This window comes from Pseudopipra pipra, chromosome W, assembly GCF_036250125.1.
Source record: "Pseudopipra pipra isolate bDixPip1 chromosome W, bDixPip1.hap1, whole genome shotgun sequence".
Classification (NCBI taxonomy): Eukaryota; Metazoa; Chordata; class Aves; order Passeriformes; family Pipridae; genus Pseudopipra; species Pseudopipra pipra.
The window spans coordinates 28777096-28797645 of NC_087580.1; the positions used below are offsets into that span (position 1 = coordinate 28777096).

At 51.7% G+C, this 20550-nt stretch overlaps 3 protein-coding genes and 1 pseudogene across 3 annotated transcripts in view; 2 read left to right on the forward strand and 2 right to left on the reverse strand.

Moving 5' to 3' along the window:
• Positions 1-20550, forward strand: part of LOC135405270 (zinc finger protein 501-like) — a 229944-nt gene that overhangs the window by 205830 nt on the left and 3564 nt on the right. The gene's annotated exons all lie outside the window — the stretch shown is intronic.
• The window catches only part of LOC135405264 (zinc finger protein 883-like), a 127708-nt gene that overhangs the window by 32969 nt on the left and 74189 nt on the right, over positions 1-20550 (reverse strand). The gene's annotated exons all lie outside the window — the stretch shown is intronic.
• LOC135404531 (olfactory receptor 14J1-like) lies at positions 5410-6037 on the forward strand (annotated as a pseudogene).
• On the reverse strand, positions 12323-13534 carry LOC135405478 (olfactory receptor 14J1-like). Its single transcript, XM_064640178.1, has one exon. It carries the CDS (start codon positions 13442-13444, stop codon positions 12506-12508), a length of 939 nt encoding a protein of 312 aa, XP_064496248.1. The 5' UTR covers positions 13445-13534; the 3' UTR covers positions 12323-12505.

A 20550-nucleotide genomic window follows, 5' to 3' on the forward strand; every position in this document is an offset into this window, starting at 1 on the left:
CTGGTCACACTCTTCTCCACAAAGGCCACAATGTCCTTGGCCTTCTTGCCCCCCTGGGCACACTCTGCCTCATATCCAGCCCCTGTCAAGCAGCACCCCCAAGTCCCTTCCTGCTGAGCAGCTCTCCAGCCCCTCTGCCCCCAGCCTGGAGCGTTCCAGGGGGTTGTTGGGACCCAAGGGCAGGCCCTGACACTTGGCCTTATTGATCCAGCCTGTCCAGATCCCTCTGCAGAGCCTTCCTGCCCTCCAGCACATCCACACTCACACCCAGATCAGTCAGTCTCCCAAACAGGACAAAGTCTGACCACCAGCAGTCCAGAGTGTCAGTTCTGCTGCCCCTCCTTCCTTCACTCAGAATGGAAAACTCCATCATTTTTGGGTCTCTGTGCCTGACGGCTCCGGCCACCACATCCCCCACCAGTCACAGAATCATGGAATGGTTTGGGTGGGAAGGGACCTTAAAGACCCATCCAGCCCTGACACTACACCAGGTTGTTCTGAGACCCATCCAGCCTGGCCTTGAACACTTCCAGGGATGGGGCAGCCAGAACTTCTCTGAGCAACCTGTGCCAGGATCTCACTACCATCACAGCCCAGAAATTCTTCCTAATATCCCATCTAACCCTTCCCTTTCTCAGTGTGAAGCCATTCCCCTTGTCCTGTCACTCCAGGCCCTTGTAAATAGTCTCTCTCCATCTTTCTTGTTGGCTCCCTTCAGGCACTGCAAGGCCACAATTAGGTCACCCCAAAGCCTTCTCTTCTCCAGCCTGAACAATGCCAATTCTCTCAGCCTTTCCTCACAGCAGAGCTACTCCATCCCTCTGATCCTCTTGCTGGTCCACTCTGGACTCGCTCCAACAGGTCCATGTCCTTCCTGTGCTGGAGCCCAGAGCTGGAGGCAGCTCTGCAGGGGTGACAACATTACAGCCCTGTGTGTTCCAGCAAGGACATTGTGGAACCTCCTGGAGTAAAGGGGCCATTGTGACACTGTAGGACCTTCTGGAGCCAAAGGAACCCTGGGACACTGTGCAATCTCATAGAATCAAGGGAGCATTGTTCCATGAAGGGCCTCATGGAACCAAGGGAGCCCTGAGACATTTTGGGACCTCATAGAATCAAGGGGCCACTGTGACACTGAGGAACCTCGGGGACTCAAAGGCCACTGTGACACTGCAGGGCCTCATGGAGACAAAGAGACCCTGGGACACTATGGACCTAAAGAAATCAAGGGCCCATATTGGCATTGTGGAACCTCATGGAATCAAGGGGCCACTGTGACACTGCAGGGTCCCATGGAACCAAAGGATTCCTGGGACACTGTGGAAGCTCATGGAACTAAGGGGACACTGTGATATGTGGGGCCTCCTAGAACCAAAGGAGTCCTGAGACATTTTACAAACTCATGGAATCAAGGGTCCATTATCACACTGCAGAGCCTTACGAAGCCAAATAAACCCTGTGACTCTGTGGAACCTCATGGAATCCAGTGGCCATTCCCACACTGTAAAACCTCATGGATACTGTCAGGTTCCCATTATTAAGAGACACCTCTGCCCAAATTCAGCTGCAAAGGAGATCATGTGCCAAAGTCAGCAGTCCAGCTTTGATTTAACAGCAAAGAGGACGGAGAGAGAAAGAGAGAAATAGAGAGAGAGAGAGAGAAGAAGGAGGTGGTGGGAAGCCAGTGAGAGAGAGACAGAGATGAAGTAAATGTATCACACCATGGAGATCCCTGAGGTTCCCACCTGTCCTTCTTCACCCTGCTCTGCTCAGTGGAGGGTCCCCAAGTTGTGCTTCTGGGCTATCACTTTTATACAGCCCAAGCCCTGGGTATTCAGGGGGGTAGATGCTGTTCCCACAGCTTGGGCTGGCACATGTACAAGGACTTGCTTCCTTTCCCACAGCTTGCCACGGTGGGAGTTTTGCCCGCTGTGCTTCCAGTCTGCAGGTGGGAATCTTTGTCTGGATGGGTTCCCCAGACCTGCCTTACCAGCCCTGGCTTCCTGTTGGGGCTGTCTGCTCTTTCCCCCAGTCTGCACAGTGCAATTCTCTCCTGGGGGCTACTTCCAAAGCTTCACCTCTGTTTAGGTCTTGGAACTAAAGGCCTTCCTGTTTGCCACCAGTGCTTATGTCTTGTGGCGCCTTATGGGATTTTCCTGCTTTGACAGTGTTTTGAGACAGTTCATTGTGCCCTTCAAGTCCTTCCATGTGCACACACACACCACTCTCATCAGTGTCTGGCCCTCCAAAGAACACAAGCCCTGATGATTTGTAGCTCCCACTCCAGTGGTTGGCACTTGGACCTCCCTCCATACCCAGAGCTCAGAGCTCCCTTGTGCCAGAAAGTTTAAAGAGATTGTGCCTCATTCTGCCAAGACAACCCTTGGAAAAAAGTGTCCCTCTGTGTTTCCTGGGATAAGAGCACTCTACTGTCATCTTCCAAAACCTTGGAGAGGTCCCAGAGATCTCCCAGGAAGCAATTTGGGGCCTCAAGCACATGACCCGTATATAGAGGCTGAGGACTCAGGGGTCAGTGGTGTGAAGATTGAGGACAGTAGAGGAGTAGCCTGAGAGGTCTGGAAGGGGGGTGTCAGAGCTGGTGGAGCTTTTCTTCCTGTCAGAAAACAGCCTAAGAAAGAACTAGTGCCACCAAGGGCAGCTGGGGTGGCCTAGACAGGGGACAAGAAATCAGAAATTTCCCTCCAAGGTCAGTGTTGTGGTGCAATATGTCACAAAGAAGGAGTCTGGATGAGCCCAAGGCTTTGTGTGTGCAGGAAGAGCCAGGGAGGACGCAGAGATGTCAGTGCAGGAAGGTACCAGCCAGGTGGGGCAGCCGGGGGGATGACGACAGCCTGCAGGGAAAGGGGCAGGGCATGGACACCGTAGGGCAGCCTGGGCTGGAGAGGAGACAGGGATGGGGAGAAGCTGAAAGGCCCTGACAGAGCCACCTTCTGCAGGCCTTTGGCCATGGCTGCTGTCTGTGCCCCTGATGCCAGGAGGAGGGGAGTGCCCCTTGCAGCCCTGGGGCCTCATGGCCTCCTTGTCCCTGCTCAGCAGCCTGGCAGGTGCCACCCCATGGTCCTGCCCTTGGCATTGCACATCCCACATCCCAGTGCCCCAGGAAGAGCCCAGAGGAATGAGGCAGGGACAGGATGTCCCTTCCCAGGGGCTGAGGGTCAGGGCTTGGTCTTTTGGATTAAGAAAACAAGTCAAGGTTTATTCAGCATCAGAGCCACCTTTCCCTTGCTTGTCCATCCTTGTCATCACTGTCTGCAGTTTTCTGCTCTAACTGGAATCTGGGGACACGTTCTCATGTGTGTCCCTCAGTGAGACTCATTAAAACTACAAGAAACTTTAGTGCTTTAATCTCATTTTGACTTCTTCAAAAGTTATTTGAACTTCCTCTCAGGGACTGAGTCTCATGTAAACAGCATCAAAATCCCCTGAGGGTCATGAAATGCCTGGGGCTGTTGCTGTGCTGCTGAGCTGGGCCGGGCTCCTGGCACAGAGGGTGCTCCTGGCAAGCAAGAAGAGCTTCAAAGAGACAGCTCTGCTGGTGAGCAGCTCCTCTGCACAGCCCAGCAGGGCTGAGGGCACTGCCAGGCCAGCTCAGGGACACCAGCAGGGCACAGACAGAGCTTCAAGGGGCTCAGCACTGGCAGGAGGGCTGAGAGCTCCCTGCAGGAGGAATCTTGGCAGGGCTGCACATGGTGAGTCTGTGGCTGCAGGGCAGTGCAGGGGCAGCTCCTGGAGGCATCTCCTAAAGCTGGCCCAGCCCCAGCTGATGGGATGGGTGAACAGGAGCTGTTTTGGGGCACTTTGGAAGAGCTGTGAAGCCAGGGGTGCAGCCAGGGGTGCCCAGGGCTGTGGGGCAGAGCAGGGTCCTGCAGCCCAGGGTGCTGTGCTGGGCAGGGACTCTGCTGCCTGCCAGGGGCAGCTCTCAGCCGGCCCGGGGAGCTGCTGCCAGGGCTGGGGCACAAGGGCTGTGGGCAAGGAGCAAACCTGGCAGCTGAGGCGGATCTTTTCCATGTCTTGCTGTGGCAGGGTCACACCTGCTCACAGCTCCAGATCACTACACCATATTTAATGCAGAATTTTTTGCAAAGCTCACAAAAGGCAGGGGCTACAGGAAAGGAATTAGTCCTGCTGGTAGTTTCCTGCTTAGGCATTGTAGCATAGACATTGTTCTCTCAGTTCAGGAGGCTGCACTGAAATTCAAACTCTTTTACTCTCAGAGATGAATATTTCAGGCAGGATCAGAAATGAGCACAGGATCCTGAGCAGTGCTGAGCCTTCCCTTGGGGGTGGGCACTCTCCTGTCCCAGCCCTTGGCTTCTCTGTGGGAGGGCTCCTGTCCTGCTCTGTCCAGCACAGCTGCACCTCTGGGCTGGCACAGGGGACACTTCACAGAGCTGACCTTGGAAACAACATTGTCCTGCTCTCATCACTGCACATGTATTTGGGGGTGTGTTTTTTAATATTTGTTTGTGTGAAATCAAAGTGAATGCAGCACAAGGGAAAGAGCAGGGCAGATGGGAAACAGGCTAAAGAACTCTGCAGCTCTCCTGGCTCTGCTTGAAACCACAGAGAACTGAGCCCTTTTGTCTCTTGTCTTTTCTAAAGATTCTTTACATTTTCAGCAATAAAAATGAGAATTTTTACTCCTAAAAAGAACACTCTGCAGATTTAATGGTGGAACATATCTAACAGAAGAATTATTCTAAGGACAATAGAAGCCTCTGTTCTGCAGACCACACTCTTGTGAGTAAGGGGGTCAGAAATGGAGCTTTTCTATTAAAGGTGGGTTACATCTGACATCCCTTGTGATCATCAGAGCTGTCACAAACCAGCTCCATGTCACCACTGCAGCAGAGCAAAGCTGAGCCCTTGGCAGCACATGGCCAGAATTCTTGCTGCTCACACCACTCTGAGCCAGCATAAGGGAAATACAAATGGTTTCAGGGGATTACTATGAAAGATGGAGTATCTCTGCTGAGAGGGGTATCTCCTAATTGTTCCCTGTCTTTTCCTTTTCTGAACAGACCCTGTCCTAAGGAATAGCAAATGTCCAACAGCAGCTCCATGGCCCAGTTCCTCCTCCTGGCAGTTGCAGACAGGAGGGAGCTGCAGCTCCTGCACTTCTGGCTCTTCCTGGCCATCTCCCTGGCTGCCCTCCTGGCCAACGGCCTCATCCTCAGCGCCGTAGCCTGTGACTACCACCTGCACACCCCCATGGGCTTCTTCCTGCTCAACCTCTCCCTCACAGACCTGGGCTGCATCTGCACCACTGTCCCCAAAGCCATGCACAATTCCCTCTGGGACACCACAACCATCTCCTACATGGGATGTGCTGCACAGCTCTTTTTACTTTTCTTTTTCGTGTCAGTAGAGTATTTCCTCCTCACCATCATGTGCTACGACCGCTACGTTGCCATCTGCAAACCCCTGCACTACGGGACCCTCCTGGGCAGCAGAGCTTGTGCCCACATGGCAGCAGCTGCCTGGGCCACTGGGTTTCTCAATTCTCTGCTGCACACAGTCAGTACATTTTCCCTGCCCCTGTGCCAGGACAATGCCCTGGGCCAGTTCTTCTGTGAAATCCCACACATCCTCAAGCTCTCCTGCTCACACTCAGGCTACCTCAGGGAAATTGGGCTCATTGGGGTTAGTGTTTCTTTTTTTGTTGTTTTTTTTTGTTTTCATTGTTTTCTCCTATGTGCAGATCTTCAGGGCTGTGCTGAGGATCCCCTCTCAGCAGGGACGGCACAAAGCCTTTTCCACGTGCCTCCCTCACCTGACCGTGCTCTCCCTGTTCCTCAGCACTGGCACAGTTGCCTACCTGAAGCCCCCCTCCAACTCCTCACCATCCCCGGATCTGGTGGTGTCAGTTCTGTACTCAGTGGTGCCTCCATCACTGAACCCCCTCATCTACAGCCTAAGGAACCAGGAGCTCAAGGATGCCATAAGGAAACTGATAACTGGGTGTTTTTCAGAAGCAACAAACTCTCCTTCTTCTGCATGTTATCTGTCTCATTAAAGGCCAATCCTTTTATGTACTTCATTAAAGGCCCACCATATTTCCTCTATTTTTTACTCCTGGTAGGGGTGTTATTTTGTGAGAATTTGTTCACATCAAAAAATCTTTATATATATAAAGATATATATAAAGATATATATATAAAAGTATATAGGTATAAACACCATTTTCAATTCTGTGTTTGCCTTTTTAGCCTGGCCCACAGGCTGTACAAATTGGCAATTGTACTTGCTGTGTGCTTAAGCCAAATAAAGAACTCTGCATTGGCTTGTTTGCCTGACATCTTTCCTCTCTGACTTCTCTGCAGCTGCAGGGTCGGAGCCTCTGTGCAGAGCTGGGCCAGAAAAGAGTCCCAGCAGAGCAGCACTGCCAGGGAGCAGCAGCCCTTCTCCTGCCTGGCCTCCTTTCCCTTCCCTTCCACACTGTCCTGCAGAGCCCTGTGTTGTTGGAGGCCTCAGTGCTCTGGCAGTCGGTGCCAGTCCTGCTGCAGGACTGTCCAGGGACTGCAGGCAGGGACAGCCACGGGCACTGCTGGCACAGAGCTGACCGCTGCAGCAGCACTGCCATCCTGCAGGGGCATCTCCTCAGGCCAGGGCCTCAAAGCTTCCATCTGCTTTCCACTTTGCTCTCCAGGATGTGCCCAAAGCAATGCCCTGCAGAGGAAAACAGCAGTGACCAGCACAAGGGTGGGAGTGCTCAGGGTGGGGGCACCCAGCAGTGCCCTGGCACAGCCAGCGCCGCTCCCAGCACTGGCCTCTCACCCCAGGCCATTGGGCTTGTTCTTCCCTCCAAGGAGGGACATCAAATGACCAGCTCAGGAGTCCATGTTTGCACTGCATGCACAAGACATGCCCCTGTGTCACGGCTTGGGGCTGGGGGGGTGGAAGACTTAGACAAAGTTGATGGCAGAAGCCGTCTCGTTGAGCTACGAGTGGCACAAAGGACCCCCTTGCTTTCTAAATTCCTTCTAAGAGAGGAGCCTGGCTGCGGCTGGACCCAATCTCAGGCTCAGATTTTGGTTTTAATTGAAGGAATTATAGAGGTGTGATTCAATTACTTTGTCCTGCAAGTTTTAGTGATGGCAAATCAGAAATATTTTTTTAAAATGAATTATTTATTATGTCAAATGAACAGAAAATTTACCAGACAAGTGAACAGACAAAAGACCTCAATCAGAATTATTTACTGCCCAGTATAAAAGCCAAAAAACTCCTAGCAGTATAGTGTAAGATAGGATATTGTAGTCTATCAAAGTCATTCTATTAAAGCAGTTGGATCAAAGCCAGCAAAAAGAAACAATCCTGAAGCAGAGATTGAGGTAACTCACCCCACAACGATAGGGAGTAGTTCTATCTCTTTCACTTAACCCCTGGGCAGTGACCATGAAGAGCTGACCCTGCTTCATGGCACAAGCTCCACACACTTCAAGGAAGTCTGGGGAAGAATCTGCCCCATGACAGTTGGACGGGGTTTTTGTAGTTATCAAGGGTTTGACTGCCAGACATATTTGCAGGCCAGGGAGCAGCTTGTCTGTCAAATCCTGCTTCAAAAAGCAGGATCTGTGTTTGAAATTTCATGAAACATTTTGGGTTTAGCATAATTCAGCATTAAAAACAGCGTCTTGACACCAGCAGTAACTCATCACAGAGAGTGTGCATTGTTTGCATTCTCTGACCATTGTTTAGGTATTATCAGAGCATCCTGCCAGAAACGGTCCCTTGATTCCACGAGGTACCAAATACTGTCAGGGTTCCTTTGGTTCCATGAGGCCCTGCAGTGTCACAAAGGCTCCTTGATTCCAGGATGTTCCAAAACATCCCTGGGTTCCCTTGGCTCCAAGAGGCTCCCCCGTGTCCCACTGGCCCCTGGACTCCAGGAGGCCCTGCAGTGTCCCAATGGCCACTCGGTTCCAGGAGCCACAGCGGCTGCCGCCGGTGTCTGTGCCCTACCTGAATCCTAACCCAAAGAGAAGAGTTTGGATACAATTCCCAAATAGTTTGCAAACTCCAGTCATTCCTGACACCAGGATGGAAATTCAGCAGATCACTAAAGCCAGTCCCCTTGGGAGCCCACAACCAGCGGGGCTGAGGGAGGCCCTGGCAGCTCCCCAGCACCTCCCTCTCACTGGGACACCTCTGGCAGCCTCTCCCAGCTCGGGAACCCTCCAGTTTCCAACACTCCAAAGACCCTCCCTGGTGCCCAGGACAATTCTGATCCCCCTCAACAAACACTCCTCCAGTAGTGACCCTTGTCTGTTGGGAAACACAAAGGGATTTGGGGGAGTCTTTTTCTGACCACAAGGACACTTTTGGAGAGGGACCTTTGCACACCCAGCTATTGATGTGTCCACACATCTCTGCCTGGGTCTTAGTGTGAATTGACTGTGGTGGGAATGTTGTTATTGGGAATCTATAATTCAGTCAGTGTTAAAATTGTAGCAAATGCTATTGAACCACTTGAGAGCTGCTCAACTGGTCAATAATTAAATGCCAGTAATCTCTTTTGCCCCCTTATATTTGTGTCAAAATCCGTTGCGTCCTGACCCTCTTACATCCCAAGGCTCTGTGTAAATCATTCCCTTTCGTCAAAAAATATATTTTTGGTGACTTCCACTTTAAAATCTTCCTCCTTAGCTAAACTACAAAACAACTCTAATTAGTTGTTTATGTCTTGAAGACTTGAAGACAATTAAAGAAAGAAAAATAATTTGTTTTTCACTGTTTTAATGGGTCCCACAGTGTGTTTGGAGTTGCATCAGCTGTCAGTCCAAGATGGGCCATGTCAGAACTGGTGAGGTTGGGAGGTGAGGAGCAAGGTTGATCATCCAGGGTCAGTGTGGATCTCCTGAGGAGACACTCAGCATCAAGATCACTCGGAGAACACTTCAATCACCTCTTCTCTGAACTTAAAAATACCCATCCTTGAATTAAAAAAAAAAAAGTACAAATTTTGAAGACTTGTTTTGAAATTGCCTTGAAGACAATTAAAGGAAGACAAAGAGATCCTGAGGGATTTCTGCATTTTAATGAGCCCCACGGTGTGTTTGCAGCCCAGCTCATGATCCTGAGGTACTGAGAGAAGATTGAAGAAGCTGCTGAAGAAGTCAGAAGCCAAACTGCAAGTGCCTTGAAGCATTGCTGGGCCCCACTGAGGACAGGCACTGACAAAACCTCCCCAGGGACTCCTTGGAGCAGCTCCTTGGAGGCCAGGAGTGCAGGCAGACAAAGGCTCTGGGCAGGCCCCTGCAATGCTGAGCAAAGCCTGCCTTGGTTTTGTGGAGCACAAAGGCCAAGGCCTGAGCCCCAGGCCCTGGCCCAGCAGATCCTGTCCCTCCCGGCTGGCTCAGGGCTGTTTGGGGGGCACTGGGATGGGAGGGGGAGGAACAACAAAGGCCAAAACTGGGCAACCCCTGCCAGGCTCCTGAGGGAGGGGCGAGGCAGAACCCAAGTGCAGAACCTTCCAGGCAAGTTCCTTTTGGTGGCCTGAGTGGCAGAGGCAGCTGCCAGAGGCAAGGGGACAAAGTCCTGGGTGCCTTTGGGCCTTGCAGCCCTGCCAGAGCCCTTGGCCATCTCTCCTGCAGGCTGTCCTGCCCTGGCCCTGCTGCTGCTCTGGCCTTGCAGGCTGCACACACCCCTCCTGCTTTCCCACCCCCTCCCAGCAGCATTTCTAGACCCTCCCTGATGTCTCTGCACCAGCTCTGGCTGTTGCCATGGGCACTTGGCCTTCTGAACTTGGATCCTGAGCCCCTGTGCCACAGGACATCCCTCCCAGAGCCCAGGCCCTTCTCCTGGGGGTCACTGCAGAGCTGAGCAGATCCAGGTCACCTCCCATTCCTCTGCCAACCCCCTGGGCCTGCTCTGGGCCCTCCAGGTCCTTGCCCTGCTCCCAAGGGCTGTGGGGGTGCTTTATGGTCAGGGCTTGGGGTTTGGAGCTCAGAGTGGGGATTAGGCAGAACTTTGGGAGGTTTGTTGTTCTGCTGGCAGTGTCTGCTTCATGATTAGGGGAAAAGATTTTTAGGCTGGGTTAGGATTAAAGCTTACTTTTCCTACTGGTAATACAGGTTTTGGATTGGGGTGGGCATTGAAGATAAAAATAAGAGTCTGGAGTTCTGCTTTTGGGCTTTTTCTGGCTTGGAATTAGAGCAGTGGATTCCTTTCCATGGGAGGGACAGCACTTTTGGGTAGCCTTGGGGCTTGAGGTTTCAAAGAGGATAAAGATCCGTCAGGAATGTTTTCACAGTCAGTGTTTCAGCATCCTCAGCATTCCCTGAACCTGTTTTTACCTCATCAAAATCCTTCCTCTCTGTTGGCCAAGTCCCTCTTTCCTTCCCCAAATATCCAATCATTTTTGTCCCAGTTCCTCCTAATCTCCCCCAGACTTTCATCTGGGTGGGATCGGCTTTCTGATGCCACTCTGCAACCTCATGGAATCAAGGGGCCATTGTGACATTGGGAAAACCCTTGGAATCAAGAGGCCACTGGGATGCTCCAGGGCCCCATGGAGCCAAAGGAACCCAGGGACAGTGGGCAACCTCCTGAAATAAAGGGGCCATTGTGACACTGCAGAAACCCATGGAATCAGGAGGCCATTGTGGCACTGCAGGGCCTTTTGGAAACAAAGAAACCCTGGGCCACAGTGGAATTTCATGGAATCAAGAGGCCATTGTGACACTGAGGAATCTCATGGACTCAAGGGGTCGATGTGACACTGCAGGGCCTCATGGAACCAAAGGAACCCTGAGACATCTCAAAACCTCCTGGAACCAAGGGGCCACTGTGCCTCCCCAGAACTCCATGGAATCAAGCAGAGCCACTGCCTCCCCCCCGCCACCGCACGGACTGGAGTCCTCGGCTCTGCCCCGCTTGGACACCTCTGGAGTCAGTGTGTTCTTGGGCAGCACAACTGAGATCAGAGAGTTTCCCAGAGTTTGCTTTGCCCCCTCGTTTCCCCAGGGACAGGGCAGCCTCTTCCCATGGCCCCTCTGCTCACACAGGGTGTCCTGCTCTTCTCCTGGCACATCCCATCTCCCCACAGAGCCTTTCCCCAGGGGAACACGTCTGTGCTGGCCTGAGCAGCTCTTCCTGCACCCCCTGCTCGTGCTCCCCACAACCCCTGAGCTGGGGGGGCTGCTCTGCAGAGCACGTGGGCTGTGGGGCCCGGGGCCATGGGGGACTCTGTTGGGCTGTGCTGCTCCAGCTGGGAGGCAGAGCCAGCTGATGGTGCTCCCTGCCACTGACCACCTCCCACAGAGGCTCCTGTGTGGCCATGGAGGGGGCTCAGAGGGGCCCTGCCTTGTTCCAGAGATGGGACATCCTTTGGGGGATGCTCTTGATCGACCTGTTGAAGTTCACTGAGGGCAAGAGAAGTCACTGGCAAGAGTTTTCCCTGTACCTGCTGTGTCCCCTGGGCTTGCAGAGCTCTGTTTGCCACTTCACAGCAAGATTTAGTACTTGATCTCTGGGTGACTCCACCCTGGGCAGGATTCTGCTCCAGGGCTCCATTCCCTGCTGACTGGATGGGATGGGCTGTCCCTGCAGATCCTCTGTGCTCTCCTGCACTTCCTGAGTTCCTACAGACAAGTCCTCACCTGCCATCAGAGCCCTCACAAGCTGCAGAGCCCCAGGCAGGCGACTTGGAGATCATTTGTCACCTCCATTGGCCATTGGCCACCAACACACAACATCTGAACCAGCCCTCAGCCCCTGCAGTCCCACTGGGTCCCTGACCTCACTGCACTGTCTCCATGGACAAACAAGCAAAGCAACAAGACTTCTGAGACTCTATTCCTTGGACTTCTTCTCGATACCAGTGTTGGGAAAAGACCTCAGCCTTCAGAAAGTGCCTGGAGGGGAACCCCTTTGCTGCTGGAACTGCTGTTGTGGAGCCCAGCCCTGTCCCAGCAGTGCCCAGGGCCTGTCCCTGCCTGTGCTCACAGGCCTGACCCACAGCAGGACAGTGACTGAGCTGCCAGAGCACTCAGGCCTTGGGCACGGACAGGAAAGGAGAGGGTGAGAGTGCAACGAGAGCAGCTCTGAACAGACCCAGTGCTGGTGCTCCCTGGCAGTGCTGGGACTCTTTTCCCCTCCACATCTGCAAACATGGAAATGCCCTCCAGCTTCAGGGGAGGTGTTGGAGGAAGAATCTGGAAAAAAGAATTTATGTCCTTGCTTATGCTCAGAGATTGTGATTCCTCATGGGAGGATGTTTGACAAATACCTTGCTGCACAAACTTTTGTTTTGTTTAAATGCACACAAAGCATGATTTCTGATTTCTATATTTTGTGGGTGAAAAAACAGAGGTAGAGAGTGAATTATATGGGATGAAGAATAAAATTTCAGTGTTAATGACAGGAATAGAGGGAAAAGACAGGGAAGCCCTCCACCCCAAACACTATCAAAAGCTTTAGAAGGCAGGCTGAGCCCCAAATGTGTTACACAATGAATGTTCTGCAGAAGAAAAGAGGCAGTTTATTGCTTCTTAAAAAAACATCCTGTCATCATTTTCCTTATGGCATCCTTGAGCTCCTGGTTCCTGAGGCTGTAGATGAAGGGGTTCAGTGCTGGAGGCACCACCATGTACAGAACTGACACCACCAGGTCCGGAGATGGGGAGGAGATGGAGGGGGGCTTGAGGTTGGAAAATGCTGTAGCGCTGACAAACAGGGAGACCACGGCCAGGTGAGGGAGGCACATGGAAAAGGCTTTGTGCTGTCCCTGCTGAGAGGGGATCCTCAATACAACCCTGAAGATCTGCACATAAGAGAAAACAATGAAAACAAAACAGCCAAGTCCTAAAGAGATAGTAAAAAACGTAAGTCCAATTTCCCTGAGGTAGCCTGAGCGTGAGCAGGAGAGCTTGAGGACGTGTGGGATTTCACAGAAAAACTGTCCCAGGGCATTGCCCTGGCACAGGGGCAGGGAAAATATATTGACTGTGTGCAGCAGAGCAGTGAGAAACCCAGCGGCCCAGGCAGCTGCTGCCATGTGGGCACAAGCTCTGCTGCCCAGGAGGGTCCCGTAGTGCAGGGGTTTGCAGATGGCAACGTAGCGGTCGTAGCACATGATGATGAGGAGGCAAAACTCTGCTGAAATGAAAAAGGCAAGGAAAAAGAGCTGTGCAGCACATCCTGTGTAGGAGATGGTTGTGGTGTCCCAGAGGGAATTGTGCATGGCTTTGGGGACAGTGGTGCAGATGCAGCCCAGGTCTGTGAGGGAGAGGTTGAGCAGGAAGAAGCCCATGGGGGTGTGCAGGTGGTGGTCACAGGCTACGGCGCTGAGGATGAGGCCGTTGGCCAGGAGGGCAGCCAGGGAGATGGCCAGGAAGAGCCAGAAGTGCAGGAGCTGCAGCTCCCGCCTGTCTGCGAATGCCAGGAGGAGGAACTGGGGCATGGAGCTGCTGTTGGCCATTTGCTGCTTCCCAGCACAGGGACACTGTTCAGAAACAGGAAAGGACAGGGAGAAGTTAAGACAGACTCCTCTAAGCAAAGCCACTTTATTTCTCATAGAAATCCCCTGAACTGAAACGCTTTTCCTTTCCTTTGTGCTGGCTGAGGGTGCTGTGAGGAACAGGAGCTCTGCCCATGTGCTGCCAAGGGCTCAGTTTTCCCCTTCTCCAGTGGGGACATGGAGCTGCTCTGCCACAGCATCAAACACTCCCAAGGGATGTCAGGCATCATCCACCTTTAAGGGAAAAGTTCAGTCTCCACTCTCAAGACGTGGAAGGGCTTAGCATGTCCCTTAAATAATGTTGTCTGTGTTTATTATTTTTGATGGTTGCATCTGGTACCTGTTCTTGTCAGTAGTACAAATCATCATTTTTATGATGCCAAATGTAACAAGACTTTAAACAGGAGAGGACAAACAGCTCAGCTCTCCGTACCTTAGTGCAGAGCCAGGAGAGCTGCACTGTCCCTCCGTCTGTTCCCATCTGCCCTGTGCTTTCCCTCGTCCTACCTGAACATAACTTCACATGCAAATTAATTTTTAATAAACACAAATACCTACAGTCTGATGAGTGCAGGGCAGCACTGTTTAAAAGGGCAGCTTTGTTAAATCTTCTCTGTTCCAGCCCAGCAATGCAGCATTGCCCAGGGGAATCTCTGGCTGTGCAGGCTCTGATGGCAACGTCAGAACAACTCTGAGGAGACTGGAAAAGTGACCCAGAGCTACATGTAAGGCAGAGGTGTGGTGATTTCTGATGTTGCCTGGTCTTATCTCCTCTAAGAGAAATAGATTTGGAGTTTCAGTGCCTCCTCCTGAACTGTGAGATTAATTTTTAGGACCAATTTCCCACCCAGAAAAAAACATGTTTGAAGATGGAAAGAACAGGATCCTTCACTTTCAGGTATCCCATGACTGACTGTGCTTTCTTAAAACTCCTTTGAGAAATGTTCTGTAATGACCTGGAGCTGTGAGGAGCCCTCACAACCTGCAGCCTATTCTAAAAAGGTTAAGAGTCCTTCCCTGCCCTACCAGGGTTTGCTCCTTGCCCACAGCCCTTCTGCCCCAGCCCTGGCAGCAGCTCCCCGGGCCGGCTGAGAGCTGCCCCTGGCAGGCAGCAGAGTCCCTGCCCAGCACAGCACCCTGGGCTGCAGGACCCTGCTCTGCCCCACAGCCCTGGGCACCCCTGCCTGCACCCCTGGCTTCACAGCTCTACCAAACTGCCCCAAAACAGCCCCTGCTCACCCATCCCATCAGCTGGGGCTGAGCCAGCTTTAGGAGATGCCTCCAGGAGCTGCCCCTGCACTGCCCTGCAGCCACAGACTCACCATGTGCAGCCCTGCCAAGATTCCTCCTGCAGGGAGCTCTCAGCCCTCCTGCCAGTGCTGAGCCCCTTGAAGCTCTGTCTGCCCTGCTGGTGTCCCTGAGCTGGCCTGGCAGTGCCCTCAGCCCTGCTGGGCTGTGCAGAGGAGCTGCTCACCAGCAGAGCTGTCTCTTTGAAGCTCCTCTTGCTTGCCAGGAGCTCCCTGTGTGCCAGGAGCCCGGCCCAGCTCAGTAGCACAGCAACAGCCCCAGGCATTTCATGACCCTCGGGGGTTTGATGTTGTTTACATGAGACTCAGTCCCTGAGAGGAAGTTCAAACAACTTTTCAAGAAGTCAAAGTGAGATGGAAACACTGAAGTTTCTTGTAGTGCTAATGAGTCTCACTGAGAGACACAACTGAGAACATGTCCCCAGGTTCCAGTGAGAGCAGAGAACTGCAGACAGTGATGACAAGGATGGACAAGCAAGGGAAAGGTGGCTCTGATGCTGAGGAAACCTGGATGTGTTTCCTTAATCCAATGGGCCAAGCCCTGACCCCCAGCCCCTGGGAAGGCACATCCTGTCCCTGCCTCATTCCTCAGGGCTCTTCCTGGGGCACTGGGAGGTGGGATGTGCAATGGCAAGGGCAGGACCATGGGGTGGCACCTGCCAGGCTGCTGAGCAGGGACAAGGAGGCCATGAGGCCCCAGGGCTGCAAGGGGCACTCCCCTCCTCCTGGCATCAGGGGCACAGACAGCGGCCCTGGCCAAAGGCCTGCAGAAGGTGGCTCTGTCAGGGCCTTTCAGCTTCTCCCCCTCCCTGTCTCCTCTCCAGCCCAGGCTGTCCTACGGTGTCCATGCCCTGCCCCTTTCCCTGCAGGCTGTCGTCATCCCCCCGGTTGCCCCACCTGGCTGGCACCTTCCTGCACTGACATCTCTGTGTCCTCCCTGGCTCTTCCTGCACACACAAAGCCTTGGGCTCATCCAGACTCCTTCTTTGTGACATATTGCACCACAACACTGACCTCAGAGGGAAAGTTCTTGCTTCTTGTCACCAGTCTAGGCCACCCCAGCTGCCCTTGGTGGCACTAGTTCTTTCTTAGGCTGTTTTCTGACAGGAAGAAAAGCTCCACCAGCTCTGACACCCCCCTTCCAGACCTCTCAGGCTGTTCCTCTACTGTCCTCAATCTTCACACCACTGACCCCTGAGTCCTCAGCCTCTATATACGGGTCATGTGCTTGAGGCCCCAAATTCCTTCCTAGGAGATCTCTGGAACCTCTCCAAGGTTTTGGAAGATGACAATAGAGTGCTCTTGTACAAGTTGTTTCCTACAAGATTTCTGTTTGGGAAGAAGTAGACTGTTAACTTGAGATAGAAATGTGCAATACACCGTGGAACCTTATTCAAAGTCCAGCTGCAAAATACCTTGTTGTTAAGAGTGTGAAATAAATCCTTAAGTGTCATCAAATATGTGATTTTCTCTTTATTCCCAATCACTAAATTAAGAAACATAACTCAGATGTGACCTCATTCTGTGCTCCAGTGAGATTAACATTAGAACAATATTGTTACTGTCTCCTTGTCTCTTGTGTTCCTCACTGGAAGGCACTTGGTGCACCCCTGGATATCCTGCTAATGAGGTAAAAAACTAATAACCCTTCTAAAGTTCCAGATTTTCCTCACCTGTTTGGACACAGTTGGACAAACTGAACCAAGTTGTTACTTGAAAGCCATCTGCTGGATTTAGCATTAATTACTCCTTGTTTTGATCTGAGGGAAAAAAGCTCACACAACACAATCTCTGAATGCTCCTTTGATCTTATCCACAGTGTGTTCACAAAGACACATTGAAAGGCTTTTAGCTTTTGCTGCTACTCTCAGTTCCAGCATACAAAGAAATGTCTCTGTGAAATAACAGCAATTGCCTTTCCATGTTACTGAACTACATTCAATGTATCTGGTCTCAAACAAATACTCCATGTTTTCTCCTTGTTTTATTTCAAGGGCATGGGTATGGGTATTTAGGTGAGTGCCTTCACTGGTACAGCATAGAAACCATTCACATGGCTATAAATGAATATTATTCTCTTGACAAAACACCTTTTCCAAAGCCTCTGACAAAAAGAAAGAGAAAAAAAAACCCAGGCAGAAAAAAGGAGCCATAGGCACATTGCCTGTCACCCACCAAAAATAGTCTCCTCCCTAAAGATAATTCAGGCACACCCTTCAATATGGATCTCTCACTATCACCCCAATCTTTTTTTTAGTGGAAGTTTCTGAAGGGAAACTGAAGTGCATCACTGTCTCAGACAGCCAAGGATAAGATGACTGAGGGAATTCAGTTGCTCTCTTTAATTAATACAGGATTATTTCCCTTTCCTTTGGTGAAGCTAATAATATAATTGGTGGAATGTCAGTAACAACTAAATCATAAACTAGTGCAGTAGCAAAGGGAAAACTTACTTTAGTTATGGAGTATTGCCAGCAGAAATCTTGAAAATCTTACATATATTTACACCGATAAAATACCACATGTACTTCCTGGGATATTGCAAGCTTTCTACAATCCTCGTGGCATGTCTTTACAGAGCAAGAGTTAACATTTTGAGATGATACCTTAATAAATGAGCTGCAGTTCTATTGTTTCTTGAATGTTAAGTACCACATCCTAAACACAGGAACACGTTCAAGGTCAATGTCCTATTTTAGACCTTGTCAGCAGCTGTGATATTGTGATAATCACACTTAAAACATTCCTCTAGAAAGAGTAAATTAGCCCTTTTCACTAGAAGGATTCTTATGATCAAAACCAAATCTGAAGGAGAACAAATTCAGATTTCTTTTTTTGTTTGTTGATGGTTTTTTTTTCAGCAATGCAAGAAATTGCTGTCCCTGACTGGGATGGCTTTTCTACCCAAGAATTAAAAAGGAAACCCCCAAGTTCACTTGATTCTGCACTTATATTACCTTTGGGATTTTGTTTGGTTTTTTTTTTTTTTTTTGAGGCCTCCCCTATTTAAAAATACCTTCCTTAAAATGCATTTATGCTTTCTGTGAGAACCAAACCATTCCAGCTGACATAGCATTCTATCACCAGTACTGCAGGGAAATGTAATATCCCACTGAAGCAGAAGGAAAAGAAGACAACTGAGCATCAGCAGCTATTCCTAAGCAAGATCAGAGGTTTAGCTCCATCTAACTGAGGGATGAGATGTGTCCCTCAAAATGGGTCTCTTCCCACTCCCCCACCAGCCCTTCTACCCGACTGCAAGCTCAAAGTTCTAAAAAGAGAAGAAGAAGCTGGAGCGTCAATATTTCCCCAGTGCAAACCCCAATAATCTTTGCTGGGAGCTGACAGGAATTGCTGTTCCACTGCCCTGGGATATCCTGGCTTGAGGCGAGAGCGCAGCCCCGCCCAGAGCCCCCAACCCCTCTGAGAGCTTTTGTAGCGTCTGTTTGTCCATGTCCCTGTGGCAGAGGCTCCCCCGACATCTGCCCTGGAGCTGGTCCAGCTGCTGGACCAAACAAGGCATTGTCCAGCCTGCCTTCCCCCAGCCCCGACCGCCCCAGCCCATCTTCCATCGCTCTGCTTCCTTTTCCTGCCCCTGCTCCCCCTCCGCTCCCTTCCCTCTGGCATTTTTATTAGGAATGTTCTTGCTGTTCTCACTGTCCAAGCATAAGCTGATCCCCAGGGGATCCTGTGGATTGTAACCCCTCAAGCACTAAATTCCTTCCCCTGTGCCAAAGACACAGGTTTGTTGTTGCTGCCCCTCCCGCTGAGCACCAGCTCCATCTCCTGCTCCTGCCCAGTGGCTTTGCAGAAATCCAGGGCTGGGTGTGGATTGAAGGCTGTGGCAAGGGACAGGATAAAGTTGCTTGGCTTCCACCCTTGGTGTCTCAGTGTTTGTGATCTTGGGAATCCTCACAAACCTGGAACAATGGCAGATTATCTGTTGTTGTAAGATATGTACCTAGAGATTGTTTTGATATGTGTTTACATTTTCCTTGAAAGTACAGCTGATTGAAAGTACAACTGATAGAAAATAATGTATAAAAAACAAGGAAAAAAAAAGAAAAAGAAAAATAAACACAAAGAAAAGGAAGAAAAAAAAGAAAAATGAGAAAAAAGAGAAAACAAGAAAGAAAAAACAGGAAAAAAATTGAAAAAAAGAACAAAGAGAAAAAAAAGAACGAGAAAAAAAGAAAAAAGGAAATAAGAAAGAAAAAAGAAAGAAAAGAAAGAAATAAAAAAGAGAAAATAAAAGAAGACAGAAAAACTAAAACCCAACAAGTCCGGTCCTCCCCCACCGCAGGGAATACAACTCCCACAATGCCCCGCGCAGGTGGGGGCGTGGCGAAGGGCGGGCAGGGGCCGTGGCCGCGCGCTGATTGGCTGCGGGGCGGGTCTATAAAGGCGGCGGGCGCGCGGAGCGAGCGCCATTTTGTCCTCGTGGTCGGGAGTGAGGAGGACTCGCCTGCGGCCGCTGCACTTCGCTGGGTGAGTTGGCGGGGGGGCGGCGAGAGCGGGGTCTGGGGATCCCCTCGGGGGCTGCGGGGAGCGCGGCTGTGGGTGGAAAGGCTGGAGGGCTCGGGAGGGTTTAGCGGGGGGGTTCGGGGGTTCCCGGGGACGTTTTGAGGGGTCCCTGAAAAGACTCGGGGGGGAGGTTGAAGGTCCCTGAAAGGTTTTGGGGGGCTCTGATAGGGATTTTGTTTTCTGAGAAGATTTGGGGTGTCCCAGGTAGGCTTTGGGGGTCTCTGGGGAGGTTTGGGGTTCCTGGGAGGCTTTGTGGGGAACTTCGAGGCAGTTTTGGGGTCTCTGGGGGGTTCAAGGTGTCCCAGACGGTTTGGAGGGCCCGTGGGGGATATTGGGGGTCCCTGAATGGGCTTGGGGAGTCTCAGGTGGGTTTTGTGGGTCACTGAGAGGGTTTAGGGGGTGCTGGGGAGGGATAAGGGGTCCTTGAGGAGGTTTCGATGGGGGGGGTTACTGGGCCATACTGAGGGATCTGGGAGGTCACTGGATAAGACTGGAGGCACTGGGATCCCCTTAAGCCCCGGATGTGGTACAGGTCTCCCCCCCTGGATTTCGAAGTAGGGGGGGAGATGTACCACATCCGGGTAAGGGGATCCCAGTGCCCTCCAGTATATCCCAGTGACCTCCCAGTTACCCTCAGTATGGCCCAGTAACCCCCTCAGTGGCCATCCAGTGTGTCCCAGTGACCTCCCACTGCCCCCCAGTATGGCCCAGTGATCCTGCAGTGAGCACCCAGTAACCCCCAGTATGGCCCAGTAACCTCCCAGTATCCCCACTGTTGTCCGGGTATCCCTCAGTAACTCCCCAGTTCAATGCCAGTGCCCCCCAGTGTGCCCTAGTTCCCCCCCAGGCCCTCCCAGTGCCCTCCCAGTGTCCCTCAGTAACCCCCCAGTCCTCCCAATGCTCTCTGGTTCCCCCCAGTGTGTCCCAGTATCCCCCAGTAATCACCCAGTGCCCCACAAAGCCCCCCAGCTGTCCCCAGATGCCCTTGGCCTTTCTATGGGAGGGGGAGCATTTTTGGGGTCAGAGGATCCAGAGAAGAGCAGCGAGGCTGGGGAAGGGAGTGGAGCACAAGTGGTGTGAGGAGAGGCTGAGGGAGCTGGGGGTGTTGAGGCTGGAGAAGAGGAGGCTCAGGGGAGACCTCCTGACTGTCTGCAAGTCCCTGCCAGGAGGTTGGAGCCAGGTGGGGGTGGGGCTGTTCTGCCAGGAAGCAGCAGTAGGACAAGAGGGCTGGGTCTT

What these genes read in the sequence shown, in the direction of transcription:
- LOC135405478 (XM_064640178.1), bottom strand. Translation starts at nt 13,444, where the DNA reads ATGGCCAACAGCAGCTCCATGCCCCAGTTCCTCCTCCTGGCATTCGCA.